At 43.6% G+C, this 14,697-nt stretch overlaps 1 protein-coding gene across 6 annotated transcripts in view; it reads right to left on the minus strand.

Moving 5' to 3' along the window:
* The window catches only part of Tln2 (talin 2), a 425,612-nt gene that overhangs the window by 176,315 nt on the left and 234,600 nt on the right, over positions 1-14,697 (minus strand). For all 6 annotated transcript variants that reach the window (XM_085844756.1, XM_085844751.1, XM_085844753.1 and 3 more), the window contains 5 exons: positions 10,840-11,011; positions 8,807-8,904; positions 6,969-7,098; positions 5,868-6,020; positions 1,816-1,958 (listed from right to left, as the gene is read on the minus strand). In XM_085844756.1, coding sequence (XP_085700882.1) covers positions 1,816-1,958; positions 5,868-6,020; positions 6,969-7,098; positions 8,807-8,904; positions 10,840-10,981 — 666 coding nt within the window. In that variant the 5' untranslated portion in view covers positions 10,982-11,011. The remainder of the gene's footprint in view (positions 1-1,815; positions 1,959-5,867; positions 6,021-6,968; positions 7,099-8,806; positions 8,905-10,839; positions 11,012-14,697) is intronic.

Genomic DNA, 14,697 nt, shown 5'->3' on the forward strand with positions numbered 1-14,697 from the left:
CTGAGTTACTTGCTCCTGACACAGAGGACAGATACTGTAGATGATGAGGGCATGGTGAATGTTGGGGGAAGGTAGAATCAAGGCTAAAAGAAAACAAGCTTTTGGATTCTCCTCCTAAAGTGGGCAACAGCTGTAGGGCATTAGCACTACAGTCGCCAATTCTCAAATGACACAAAAAATAAACCCTACTGAACATGTTGGAAGGCAGCTGAGACTATGAAAAATGAAGAAAGGACCAGACAATGGAAATCCTTTGAAACGATTGGATTCATATGGGTTGACTTAGAAACATGATTTGCTCCACCTGAGCCTAAGTCATAAGGCTAGCAAGAAACATATCCACGAAGAGGTAAAACCATCACAATCATCCAAGGAGAGAGACAGATCGTGTATTCCCTCACTCAGACAGGAGTGCTGCCTGGGGCCATGTAGGGAGGGCCAGCAATGAAGGATTTTACAATGGGCGCTTGCTACATTGCTCCTCTCTCCTGAAACATGGGGCTGTTGGCATTTATCACTTGGGTTTCTGTCTTCCTTTGCTCTAGCTACATGACCCAGAACCCTCTGAGATGTGTACTCTCCGCTATCACTCTGGGCTCTAAATGTGTAGTCTCTTCTAATTGCCCTGCTAGCTGCCTTCCTTTCTGCATTCCAGCCTCATTCACTATTTGCAGGAGTCAGCAAATAGTATCTCAGACCTTCAGTGGTCTGTATTGTTGTAACTCGGTGTGTGTTGCAACCAGCCATTCTGTCAGTTAAATTCAAGAGTAGACACAGTAAACAGGCAAACAAGAATGCAACAGGTAAGGGAATTTGCCAATTTAAAATGCCCACGTAAATGAATTTCTTACTTTCAATACAGGTGGAAGGTAGAGATGCAGCTTATAAACCCTGCATTATCTCTAATCTCAAGTAGGTAACAGCAAGGACAGAAGGAATTTGAGGTGGAATGAAATTCTAAAGAAACACTGGTGACATTTTCCTCCAGTCAAAAGAATCACTCCAAGGGCAAAGCCCATACCATATGCTAGGAGATCGCAACTCAGGGGCTAAGGGATTTTCTAACATAAACAATTAGTTAAGAGCAAAGACATTAAAAGGTGACTGGGAGGATAGCTTGAAGCTAATGAGAAGTACTGATTTTCTAGCCAATATTCCTTTGTATTCTAAGACGTCAGCTTGTAAAACGATGGCTGGTGAAATTAACACAACTGTCTCCCAAGGCCAGGAAGAGCACAGCCATGGCCACTGAGTCCCAATGCCTCAGAGAGGACCAGTAAGGCCCAACAGATCATACCCAATGCTAATCCCCAGGAGGGACTGAAGAACGGCACCTGTGGACTCTAGATTCCTTCAGTTGTGTGGGACCCAGAAATGGACACTTACTTACCACAAGACCAGGCAGAAGTCTTCTCGAGGTCACATAATAGTTACTTTTCTGCTACTGTGATAAAATACTATGACAAAGGCAACTGAACAAAGAGTTTACTTGGCTAATAGACTTTGGTTCCAGTCTTCCACTGATGTTAAGTGATGCAACAGTCACTTGAAGCAACTTATCACTCTACATCCAGTCAAGAGCAGAGGTGTATGCTAGCCCCTAGCCTGCTTTCTCCTCTCTTATCCAATCAAGAATCTGCTGCCTAGGGAATAATGCCACTCACAGTTGGTGGGTCTTTCTACCTCAAGACATGCCCAGAGGCCAATTTAAGCTAGATAACAACTTATTGAGACGCCTTTCCCCAGATCCTGTCAGACTGACAATCAGGGCTAACCACCACATCCATCTGTCCCCTGATCACCTAAATACCATACCTGGACATAAAGCAAGTTCAACTGCACAGGGTCTCTCGAGTCCACATTCTGATCAGAGTAAAAGAACTTCCGTCGGAGCAACAATGTTTCATTTTCATCCACGCCTTGCTCTCTGAATGTCCGGCTGTGATCTAGCCAATTTACTGCAACATCAAACAGATGAGAGGACATTGTTTGCTACTCACTGCCACAGCTTGATGTGCAAACAGAGTTCTATAAATGCAGTTGGTTGCTTACAATTGCTTCCTATAGAAGAATTATGCTCTTCAAGCTCTGTGATATGATTGACTCCCCCACCCCCATCATACTAAAATCCTACACAACAGAAAGGATCTAGAGTCCAGAGGTATTCTTCAGGCTGCAGTAGGAATTAGCATTGGGTATAATCTGCTGGTTTTCCAGCCCTCACTGGTCCCCTCTGGAGCTTCTTGAGTTGGGGTCTAGTAGCCATCATTACCCTCTTCTCGGCCTTGGTGTCAAGACCAGTTTTGACATGCAGGGTAAACTGAGGTGGGGCACAGTGTTGGAAACTGGGGACTGATATTGCTAGTAGGTGGAGGGGGCCAGTGCTGATGGCAGTCGGCAACTGGAGAAAAAGAAATAAGGGGAAGAAAATCTCATTCTGTCTGTCTGTCTCTCTCTCCCTGAGTAGATGAACCAAGACAAGCTCCAACAGCTTCACACATATGCATGCATGAATACATACATACATACACACACATACACACACACACACACACACACACACACACACACACAAATTTGGTGAATGGAGCAAACTCCAACGAGCTGACTCCAACGACTTTATTTTTTCTCCCACAACTTATGGATCCCAGCAAAATCTTTCAAGCAGTATAGAAGCTACAATATGACTACATTCTATTTTTCTGTTAGTGAATATTTGTGAAAAAACAGTATGTTCCCCAATACCTTTACATGAAAACCATTTTACATATCAGAGGTGAAGAAGACAAATTATTCCCAAGAATCCACATGCATTCGTAACCAAGCAACCAGCTATAGATTAACAAAGTGTGAGCAAGTGAGGTAATTTTCTCTTACTGGCAGGCTGCAATCTGTGGCTACAAAGAAAGGATCGATTGTTTTATTATTTACCTTAGGAAAAAAAGTAGTCTTCGAAAAATCGTAAAAGAATCACAAACATAAACTTTTACAGTCATTTCTATTTTAAATTCTCAGAATGCATATCTATTCCTCACCAATTTTTATTAAACCATAGCATGAAGCTGAGAGCAAAAATGGGTATACGAAATCAATTATCACCTCGATTAGCCCATCTTTAGCAAACGATGCTCGTCAGCTAGTGCCAGTCTGACTGCCATTGCTCTTGTTCCCTGGCTTTAAAAAAAATCCCTAGCTTAACTGTTACACGAGTGTGTCTTTCTGAACTTCAAATTGTTCCCTAGGATTTTCTACATCAGAGCCACTAGCGAAAACATCTTAACCTAACTTCACTAACAGTCTACATCTCCAAATTCTTTCTAAGGATGGTGGTCATGGCTGACAATCTACGCTTCTAAGTTCTTTCCAAGGGTGCTGACTGAATGGTTGATCTGTTCCAGCAGCAATGCTTGAGAAAGATCCAGCATTATTATTGTGAGTGCCAGTGGTACTGCCCAGTGAGGGGCTAGAGGCCCCCTTAGAATTTCCATGTGATTCTTAGATGAAGAGGGATGTGAAGGCAACAAGCAGAACAAAGATTCCCAACGGCATGAAGTCCTCAGGGCAGTAATCTTTGGTGTTCTGCCTCTCCAAGGCACACCCTCATCAGTATACTAACCAGTGGGCCACATTCTGTGAGTTCTAAAGCCTTTTGTTGTTCCTCCTGCATGGCCTTTGATGCCTTGGGAGACAACTGTATTCATTTAACTGATCTTCGTTTCACAAGCTACTTGTATTTCTTTTGTACTAAGAAATCAAGCTTTTGGTTTGAAAGAGTCTGAATTCTGGGTGCTGAGTTGGCTGTGGTTTGGGAGAAGACTGTGGAAGCTTTGGCAGGTGGCGTCTCCCAGGAGGGTTCTAAAGTCTGGCCCTCCTTCCTGATGATGCTGAGGATGCAGGATGAGCATCCAGCCTCTTCTTGTCCCTTCATGCTGCCCCTGCCAAGATGGAACATACCCCTTGGAAGGCAAACCAGAGCAATCCCTTCCTTGAATAGCTGCTTTTCTTGCTTTTCTTTTGTTAGTTACATTTTATCTATCTATCTATCTATCTATCTATCTATCTATCTATCATCTATCTATCTATCTATCTATCTATCTATCTATCTAATGTGTGTATGTTGCAGAAAAGATGTGGCTATGTTGTGTAGTGCATGTAGAGGCCAGAGGACACATGGGAATGGGTTGTCTCTTTGTACCATATGGGTCCCAGGAATTGAACTCAGATCATCAGGCTTGTTGGAATGTGCCTTTACCCACTGAACCATCTCACGTGTACTTAAAGATCTTGTCTGACCACAGCAACAAGACAAATATCTAACACTTTAAGAGTTTTCCTTGGAATCAAGTACTTACTTCAGTCTTATCTAGTGAAATGGTTTAAAGACACTAGGCATAGCGAGTTTCTCTGCTCTCAGATAGGAAATAGGGAGAATATTAAAGTTATGTGGTGGTGGTACAGAGACTCAAAACTAAAGGCTAGAGATGATATCTGTACCCATAGGCCAGCTTGCCTCTGACATCATCCTAAGAATCCTGTCCTCACATTGTGGTGTATAGACATATACATCAGCCATTCCTCTGCTCACTCCCTGAAGCCCTCTATGTCCTCCGCACCTCATTGAGTCTCTGTTTCTCTCTGTCTCTGTGTCTCTCTCATGCACGCACGTGCACATGGACACACACACACACACACACACACACACACACACACACACACCATACTCACTGTGTTAAGTATTTATGACCAACCTCACCAAATGCTAAGCAACTCTGGCGTAAGTAACCTGTCTGACAGACCTCCTCTCCCAGAGTCACCTGGGAGGGTACTGCGCACACATTAATAAATCCTTGAGATTTGTCTACTGAAGGCTTCTGGAAAGAAGTCTGTAACTGGAAATTTAATGAGGTAGAAAGAGAAGAGAGCAGAGGAGGACTCAGAGGAAATGGCAGGCCCTCCAAAGATCGATAAACATTATGAAAGTGATGATGTCACCCAGAGCTGCAGCAGGAATGGGGGGTGAGGGGGGGGCTGGGAGGGAAGGAGGCCAGGTGATGAACTAAGCCCCTCCCAGGGGACAGTGGGCAGCAAGGACCACAGAGCAGAGCTTTGGGGACATTTGATGTTATCTGCTACTTTTGTACACATTATCCATGTGGCTGTGGAAGTGACTGTCCTGTGACAGACCAATCTCATGATTTTAATCTCTAAGGAAATAATGGATCTAGGGAGTGGGTTATTAAAGACTACAAATATCTCCCCCAAAGATAGCCAGAAACAACCTTTTGATGGAAGTTCTCTGCTGAAGGAGTGTTTATTAACTAACACACACGCACACACACACACACACACCCTAAGCAAGCCTCCACATCTAAGAAATTCATAGAGACACAAAAGATATATAATTATAGACAGATAGTTACAACATAAGAAAGGCTGTATCACACAAACACAAACATACACAGGCACACGCACGACACACACACACACACACACAGTCATGCACACACGAATTCCAAGGGGAAAGTAAAAACGACGGAGTAGGAGCTTGCTTAGTTAAGTGGATATGCTATCCAGCTGCATTTAGACCCGAAACAATAATTACATTTTTGCAAGATAGTAGGAAATTATGAACACAATTTTTGTATTTGATATGAATGGATTCTTTTTAGATGTCAAACATCATTATAGTCACTTTAAAAGCTGTTTACAAGTATTGTCTTTTAGTGAGACAAATCAGAACATTTGCAGATTAAAAAAAAAACAGAAACAAACCAAAAAGCAGTTTTCAGTCATGTGGATGGTGGCGGTGGATCCAGGCTCCTAAGGACTGTGTACCTGGGCCACCAGTCTCCCCCACAGACACTCACAGTCATCATCTGTGTGCAGTTTGGCCTTCAGCTTCTCCATCTTCCTCTCATCTCGTAACAACGTCCTGTCTTTTTTCAGTGTGCCTGTCCCTTCTTCTTTCTTTTCTTCAATGGTTTCTTGGATTAAAGAGTATTCTTCATAATTTGTTATTCCTAATAATGGAAATTTGGTTATATTTATACATGATTAAATCACTACCAACTTCTACTTAGGGCCAGGGGTACTGCAAAGGGTTCATGTTGGGAAAGCCCTTCCTCACTTGGGGACCAGGAAGGTCACACACCTCACAGCTCCTGCATAAACACAAGCTCTTTAGGCTGGGAAACCAGATTCAAGGTATTATGTACAATTTTCTCTACAAACACACTTATATATACCCCTCTCCTCTATTTTTCTCTCTGTCTCTTTCTCTGAGATCAAACACAAAACATGAAGGAAACACCATCTCCCACTGAGCTTAATGGCTCCATTAAGTTGTATCTATATAGTTACTTATTTGGAGACATAGTCTTACAATGTAGTCCTGTCTGTACTGGTACTCATGATGTAGACCATGGTGGCCCTGGAATCACAGGAACCTGTCTGTCCCTGCCTCCTGCTTGCAGGGATTAAAGGTGTATAGTACACTGCTTAGCCCCCATTAATTTTTGAGAACAAGCTGCAACTCTGACAATCAAGAAGCGTAGAGATGAACTGGGCCCTTCCAGGATGCGAATGCTAGGACAGGTAAGGTTCCTTTCAACACAGCAATTAAAGGGCACCCTGTGGTAAGAGGCAGGGTTGGTCTCTGGAGAAAATGACAAGAAGCAACATGAAACAAATTTGTGATAGTCACACTGGTTGTTACCATGACAATTTAAGAGTGAGTGGCCATCAGTGGGGAAGGTGGAAATGATTAGAAAATCATTTCTATTGAGAAACTCTGCAAAGGGAAACAAAAGCTCTCAACCACAGCTTGGTGAGGCTCGGTAAGGCTCGGTGAGAAGTGTTATACCAAGACTAGCAAACGGAGATATGACAGAATCTCTTGGGTGTGGGCAGAACTCGTGTGTTAATACTGCAGGGTGGGCGTAGACAAGGGACAAGGTTGAGGGGCTCACCTATCCTGCTGCAGATCGTGACCAGGAGCTCCCCCACTGTCTTGGAGTCATCTACCATCACCGTCTTCACAGAGCCATCCAACATTCGGATTTTCTGAGGCCTCTGTTTCTTCTTGTACTCCAGAATGTCCTAGACATAAGACCCACCCACCACATACTGCATTGAAAAACACAACAGCATGGGACACTTCTCTTTGGAAATCAAGTCTAGAAGATGCCTATGTCTTCCTTTGTCCAACATTTTTTTTTTGAAAGCCTTCCTAAGTATTCATGGGGGTGCTGCTGTATCTAGCACTCAGAATTCTGAGAGCTAAGTAATGGGCTTCAAATGGATTGAGGAAATCTCTTATAATGAAATTGCCCTCCAAGAAGGAATACTTGTAGCTCACAATGACCAAAACCTACTTTATCTAAAGTGAAGCTGGCTATGTGCTCCAGCGGCTGGGGAAAGAGCGACATAACGAGACAGAGGAGAGGGCGACACTTCAATGGAAATGAATCTAAAGTCATATTTGTCATCAGGGACTATTTTTTTTTTTTTTGCTACCCATACACACAAAATGATCATTTATTTTTAAAATGTTACTGCAGAATCTTTGCTGTATATATTTACTATATACGTAGTCTACAAATGAAAGACATAAATATTATCTCCACAAAGCTTCATATTAAGTGCATATCCAAGCAGGAATGGTTTACAAGACAACAGTGAAATAGGATGTTGGAAAGATTAAAAAAAAAGGAATGAGGTTGGGAGTTACTTCAAAATAGCAGACCTCTTTTTCATTATACCTCTTAGAAGCTACAGATGGGAAGAAGTACCACAAATTAACCGAACCTTACACTCTTGCTCTTTGGAACCCTGGCCAATCTAACAAGCCTACTTCATCGGGCACTGGAAACCCTAGGATCTTGGGGGTCAAGGGAGACAAATGCTCCCCACCCTTTTCCTCATCATTTAAACCACAGAGGTAACTTTTGTTTCTGTCCCTGAGAGTTAGCGAAGCTGCACTTCAGTTCAAGCTTCCTCTTCACACACAAGGCCTGGGCCGTGCTAGGGTATCTCTGTATGCCCACATAGGTTCAGTTTCTACAGCAGCCCAGAGATACATCACATCTCCTCAAGGGAGATAACGTAGCTCATCCCACAACTGCTAATGCCCAGTTTTGGCCTAGAAAGGCTGCTCAGTCTGGAGACACAGCTCAGCATACTAACCATGAACCATTCCAACCCCACCGTGGAATTTCAAGAACTTTAGATGGCTAGAATCTTCTCACCACCCAAACAGCCACACAGGTTCACTGCATTACTAATTACTAATTAGAAGCTCTTGGAGTAGATGCTGCCATGATGTGGGACTCCACAGCTAGCCGCCCAGTAGTGAAGCACAGAGAAAATAGGACCAGTGAGCCAGCAAGGTGACTCGGTGGGTGAAGGTGCTTGGCACCAACACTGTTTAGTTCTTCAGCCTCACATACTGCAAGGAGAGAACCAACTCTTGAAAGTTGTCTTTACAAACACTCACTCACAATGACACACAATAAAGAATTGTTATTTAAAAAAAAATTTTTTTTTAAAATGGTGCTCAGGAGATGGCCTACTGGTTAAGAGCACTATCTGCTCGTCCAGAAAACCCAGGTTTGACTCTCAGCACTCAGATGGTGGCCTATAATAGCCTGTAACTACAGCTTCAGGGGACCAAATGTCCTCTTCTGGACTCCATTGGTACCACACAAGAAGGTATACACAGGCACACATGCAATCAAATCACACACACACACACACACACACACATACACTTTAAAAAATTAAGACGAAAACAAGAGCAACAACATACCCCATTCCGCAACATGTAGTAATCCAGTGTCCGACCTGCTTCTAGCCAAATCCCTTTCCTTGGGTCTTCATCGGAGAGAAACAGCCCATAGTCAGAAGCTAGAAAACAGACAGAAAAGAGGAGGCCAAGTGGCGACAAATCCATCACTGGACCAAGTGTACTGATGCAGAAAAGGAGGAGGATACTGTCCATTACCTGAGAGACCTGCTTCTTACCCACAGCATAGCACCACACACTCCCCTGAAGCAGTCCGGGAGGAGCCTCCCAGCAGAATCAATGCCCACAGCAAGGTTGGAGCATATGGACCGGTGGGCTGGAGGTACGCATGCAGTTTAGAGAATCATTGGGAACAGAGCATGCTGCATCTCAACTGAAGTTGTCTTTATTTTCTAGTCCTTGCTGTCACAGACTCATTTACCCAGGCTATCACAGGGAAGGATAAAGAAATGGAGGCAGTAACCACCTCTGACCAGGGCCACTGAGGCAAAGCAGAGAAGATGGGCCATAGCAAAAGAGCATGTGATAAAAGATTTGTCTACAGAGTGGCGGTGAACAAACGCTCTGTAACCTTGGCCTCAGGGAAAATGAGGTGGGAAGACTGAGCCAGACTGGGCTATATGCTGAGTACCTCGTAACAAAACAGAGCTTCAAAAAGCAACAACAAGCTATTCAGGACTTCCTTATGGGTGAAGCTTATGTGCCACCAAATGTCACAAAATAAAGAAAACAGTTGAATTAAACTTAGTAATCCCTATAAAGGTCTCTTACTGTGTGAAACTGGAGAGGCCTGGGGCAAGAGAGGAACGGGGTGATTTCCTACCTAGACTTTTCCTAGTGTGTGAAGGGTGGGGAGGGGTGCACAGGCATGTCTATGCAGGGCAGAGGTCAACCTTGGGTGTCATTCTTCAACAGTGCCATCCACCCTGTTCATTGAGATGGGGGCCTCTCATTGGCCTGCTATTTGCTAACAGCTAGGCTGGCTGGCAAAGGCCCCAGAGATGCTCCTGTTTCCTCTTCACAGGTCATCATTTCAATCCTATGTAGGTTTTGGGGACCCAACTTAGACCCTGGAACCTGTGCAGCAAGCACTTTACTGGCTGAGCCATCATCTCCCTAGGTCATCTTTTCTTTAATGTAACTGGAATCCTCAGGGCCCTTCAGAAGGGTGGGGTTCCCACAACACATCAGGAAGGTATTTCTGAGTCTACAGAGGCCTTCACCACAACTTGTACCAATTCAGCTCAAAGGAAGTTCCAACGGTCAATGTTGGAAAATAATAAAAAAGAATGGAAAAGAATCAGGGAGACTGAGCAAGCAGATCTTACAGTCAGCGAGGGACTAGCCAGCTATTTTTTATTTCTGATTAATTTAGCAAAACTCAGCAATCTGAATATCATAAACAATGCCCTCTTCCAGACTCTGTGGGTACCTGCATTCACACATATATAATCCTGCATGTAGATATACACACATAGACATAATTAAAAATAAAATAGTTTACAAATTGAGGTAAAACTCATGAAGCTCTTTCAAAGGCTTGCACTGTAAGGCTTGTAGGCAGCGCCGAGGCTACATGGAGTCAGTATGTATCAGGTAAGGATGTTATTTGACCAAGGCAGTGAGACATCAATGTGTGGTTTATGAATTACAGAGCTCTTTCACTCACCCAAAGAGAGCCCCGATAACAGGCATAATATCCATATTTGACTCAGGGTCAATGTCAATGTGGTCATTGACAATGAAAGCCTTGCTCTTATCAAGGAGTAAGGTAAAAAGCCCCCCCCCCCAGGCCTCCAGTCAGGATCTCACTATGTAGTACAGGATAGCCTGGAACTGGTTATGTAGACCAGGCTGGCCTTGAACTCAGAGAGACCAGCCTGACTGCCTCCAGAGTGCTGGGCTTACAGACGTGAGCCTCCCTGCCTGGTTTGAAATGAAGATGTATAAAATGTGACTAGGCATGTCCCTTTAGCTACAGAGTTAAGGGACATCCAACCACATTTTCAGAAGCCAATGAATAACCATTGACGCACCTTGCCCGGTCTGTGCCTCAGGTACTCTCTCCCTAATGACTCGACAAGCGTCATACACAGCTGTAGATGGCTCAAACTGCATGGTCTTCACCACATTGCAGTGGCGGACACAGATCTTTAACGATAGGGCCACCATTTTCATAGATGACTTGATGGGTTTCACTCAGAACATCTAGAAAACACAAGGAGACAAGACTTTAATGCATATAATCATTATTTAGCTGCAGGTGAAAAAATGCTTAGTTCTTAACCCGGCTCCCCTGCTACAAAGTCATTCACATTGCTCTCAGAACCAGTGTGAGTGTTGTATGTGATAATGCATTAATATTCCTAATTCGAGAAATGGCAACATATATTCCTCCACAAACAACACCGATGATTATCAAGAATTAGCCTCAAACTGAATGAAGGCCCAACAGCCTGTGTGGTGGCTGACTGCCAACAGGACAGAGGAGTCAGAAATGGCTGACACTCCCTCCCCACCACCACATCAACATTTCAAAGTCATCTCTAAAGCTGCTTCCAGCTCTTTTTTGAAAACATATTTAAGGACCTCTGACCACTTCCGGTCAATAGTTTTAGAGCTCTAGTGATAAATGGGCAGTTTTGCTGTGTTGCAAATGGTTTTATGAATCTGTCTATCCCCTGGTGAATGGTGACAGTTACGGAGTTTTCCAACCCCCGAGATGTCGCAGCATTGCTCAGGGCAAGGAGTAAGTGGAGAAGGTCATCATGGATACCGTTCATGAGATGCAGCAGAGAGGAAGGGATGGCCAATCTTTTCTAGTCCCTGAGAAATTCCTCATCATTACTTGAGTTCTGAAATTTTACATGCTCTTATAGATAGAGAGGTGTCACAGTGAACATTTGAAAAGCTGATGGCCAGAGTAAGACTGGGTCAGATCATTCATCAGATGAGATGAAAGATGAGGACACAGAGTCCAAGAGTTCTCTGGCAAAGTGGGTACCACAGCTCAGTGGAGCGTAGAACCCACTAAAGTGGATAGGAGGGTCAAGAGTGGGATGAAGGAGGGGCTGTCACAAAGGATACCAACACAAGCTTTGTAGGCTTGCTTGGAAGTGGGCAGAACCAACAGGTGGAAGTTTTGTTCTTATGTGAATAAGCTTTTATCCAATAGTGTGCCACCCGTCCAATCAGGAAACCACGCACATGAGTCTGCCTCCTGATGATCCTAACGGTGGTTCCAGGCACCTAATGCCCTCCATCATCATATACCATCTCATTTCTGGGCCCTGCCCACATAACTGCCTCTCAGTTTGCTGGAGAGAAGGTGAGTAGACAGGGCATTTGGTTTGGGAGTCTACTGTCTAGTTTTAGTCGCAAGCTAGAAGTGCCTTGGACTTCTGTGCCAGTCACTTCCCTGTTTCCACCTGTCAAACCACAGGAAGAAACGGGTACCCATGGGCAGCTTTCCTCATCAGTCTTGAATGCTTCCTCCTCCAAGCATCCCAGGAGGAAGGGCATGGAATTCGGGCAGCTCTTTCAGTCCAAGACAGAAGTTCCACAGGATGAGGAATAGCAGAGGCCATGAGAATCGTGTTCTGGACTATTCAATCACCCAGAACAACTACCTCAAAGAGGTCATCGTCCTTACTCAGGGACACATTATAAAGGAAGTCCCTCCTCATACAGATGGGCCTTTGTTCAAGGCACTGTGCATAGGCCCAAGACTACAGGGAGTCCAGTATGGTTGTTATTACTGGGTCCATAATTCATTGTAATTCAGTTTTCCCAAATGAACAAGACTGTGTACAGTACAGGAATCTGCATATGCTTGTGCACATGGTATATATGTGTGTGCATATGTTCATGTGTGTTTATGTGTATGAATGCCAAGGACAACCTTGGGCCTCTTCCTTGATTGTCCCTCACTTTCATGTTTTGAGACAGGGCCTCTTACTGAACCTGGAGCCCACCAATTCCCTTAGACTGGCTGGCCAGTGAGCACCAGGACCATTCTGTCTCCACCTGCCTAGCCTTATGATTAGAGCTGTGCACCTCCATGCCTGGCTTTTTACTTAGATACTATATATCTGAAGTCAAATCTAAATTTTTTTCATGGCAAGCACTTTGTCAACTAAGCCACCATGGTAATATATTTTTTTAAATTCAATGTATATATATATATATATATATATATATATATATATATATATATATATAGAAACGAGTTCTAAATAATTACTTACATGCAAAGGCTAGGTTTTGATTATCATGCAAGAGGGCCACTTATGCAGCCAATGCCTGGACCTGAAACCAACACGCACAATGATTTACTCATCCTGACAGGCCCCACAGCAATGAACTAGATCTCACGCCACTCTTAAATGAGCAAGATTCTTGCAAAATGGACATTTGTTGGCATTAAGTGTCATGCTTTACCCTATGGCAAGGAGAGGATATTGAAGCGTTTATCAGTTGAGTGATGTTAAGTAAAGAGGAGGATCTTTGAGCCATCTCACTAGACCTCCTGAGCAAACGACGCAGCTCAAACAACCTTGACAAAGACCCATGCTCCTTCACTACCTGGCTATCTTCTGGGCAGCTGTCATTTGTCTCCACTCCTGTACCCTACCTCCATTTTTTAAAATTAATTAATTAATTAATTTATTTTCATTAATTTTTAAAATTATATTCTTCTTTTTTTTGTTTTTTTTTAATTTTTAATATTTTTATTACATATTTTCCTCAATTACATTTCCAATGCTATCCCAAAAGTCCCCCATAGCGCCCCCCACTTCCCTACCCACCCATTCCCATTCTTTTGGCCCTGGCATTCCCCTATATTGGGGCATATAAAGTTTGCAAGTCCAATGGGCCTCTCTTTCCATTGATGGCCGACTAGGTCATCTTTCGATACATATGCAGCTAGAGACAAGAGCTCCGGGGTTCTGGTTAGTACATCATGTTGTTCCAACAATAGGGTTGCAGATCCCTTTAGCTCCTTGGGTACTTTCTCTAGCTTCTCCATTGGGAGCCCTGTGATACATCCAATAGCTGACTGTGAACATCCACTCCTGTGTTTGCTAGGCCCCGGCATCGTCTCACAAGAGACAGTGGATCAAGGAACTTCACATAAAACCAGAGACACTGAAACTTATAGAGGAGAAAGTGGGGAAAAGCCTTGAAGATATGGGCACAGGGGAAAAATTCCTGAATAAAACAGTAATGGCTTGTGCTGTAAGATCGAGAATTGACAAGTGGGACCTCATGAAACTACAAAGCTTCTGCAAGGCTAAAGACACCATCAATAAGACAAAAAAACCACCAACAGATTGGGAAAGGATCTTCACCTATCCTAAATCAGATAAGGGACTAATATCCAATATATATAAAGAACTCAAGAAGGTAGACTCCAGAAAGTCAAATAACCCCATTAAAAAATGGGGCTCAGAACTGAACAAAGAATTCTCACCTGAGGAATACCGAATGGCAGAGAAACACCTGAAAAAATGTTCAACATCCTTAATCATCAGGGAAATGCAAATCAAAACAACCCTGAGATTCCACCTCACACCAGTCAGAATGGCTAAGATCAAAAATTCAGGTGACAGCAGATGCTGGCAAGGATGTGGAGAAAGAGGAACACTCCTCCATTGTTGGTGGGATTGCAAGCTTGTACAACCACTCTGGAAATCAGTCTGGCGGTTCCTCAGAAAATTGGACATAGTACTACTGGAGGATCCAGCAATACCTCTCCTGGGCATATATCCAGAAGATGTCCCAACCGGTAAAAAGGACACATGCTCCACTATGTTCATAGCAGCCCTATTTATAATAGCCAGAAGCTGGAAAGAACCCAGATGTCCCTCAACAGAGGAATGGATACAGAAATT

The sequence above is a fragment of the Mus caroli genome, unplaced genomic scaffold (assembly GCF_978045245.1).
Source record: "Mus caroli unplaced genomic scaffold, Mus_caroli_1 scaffold_11, whole genome shotgun sequence".
NCBI lineage: Eukaryota > Metazoa > Chordata > Mammalia > Rodentia > Muridae > Mus > Mus caroli.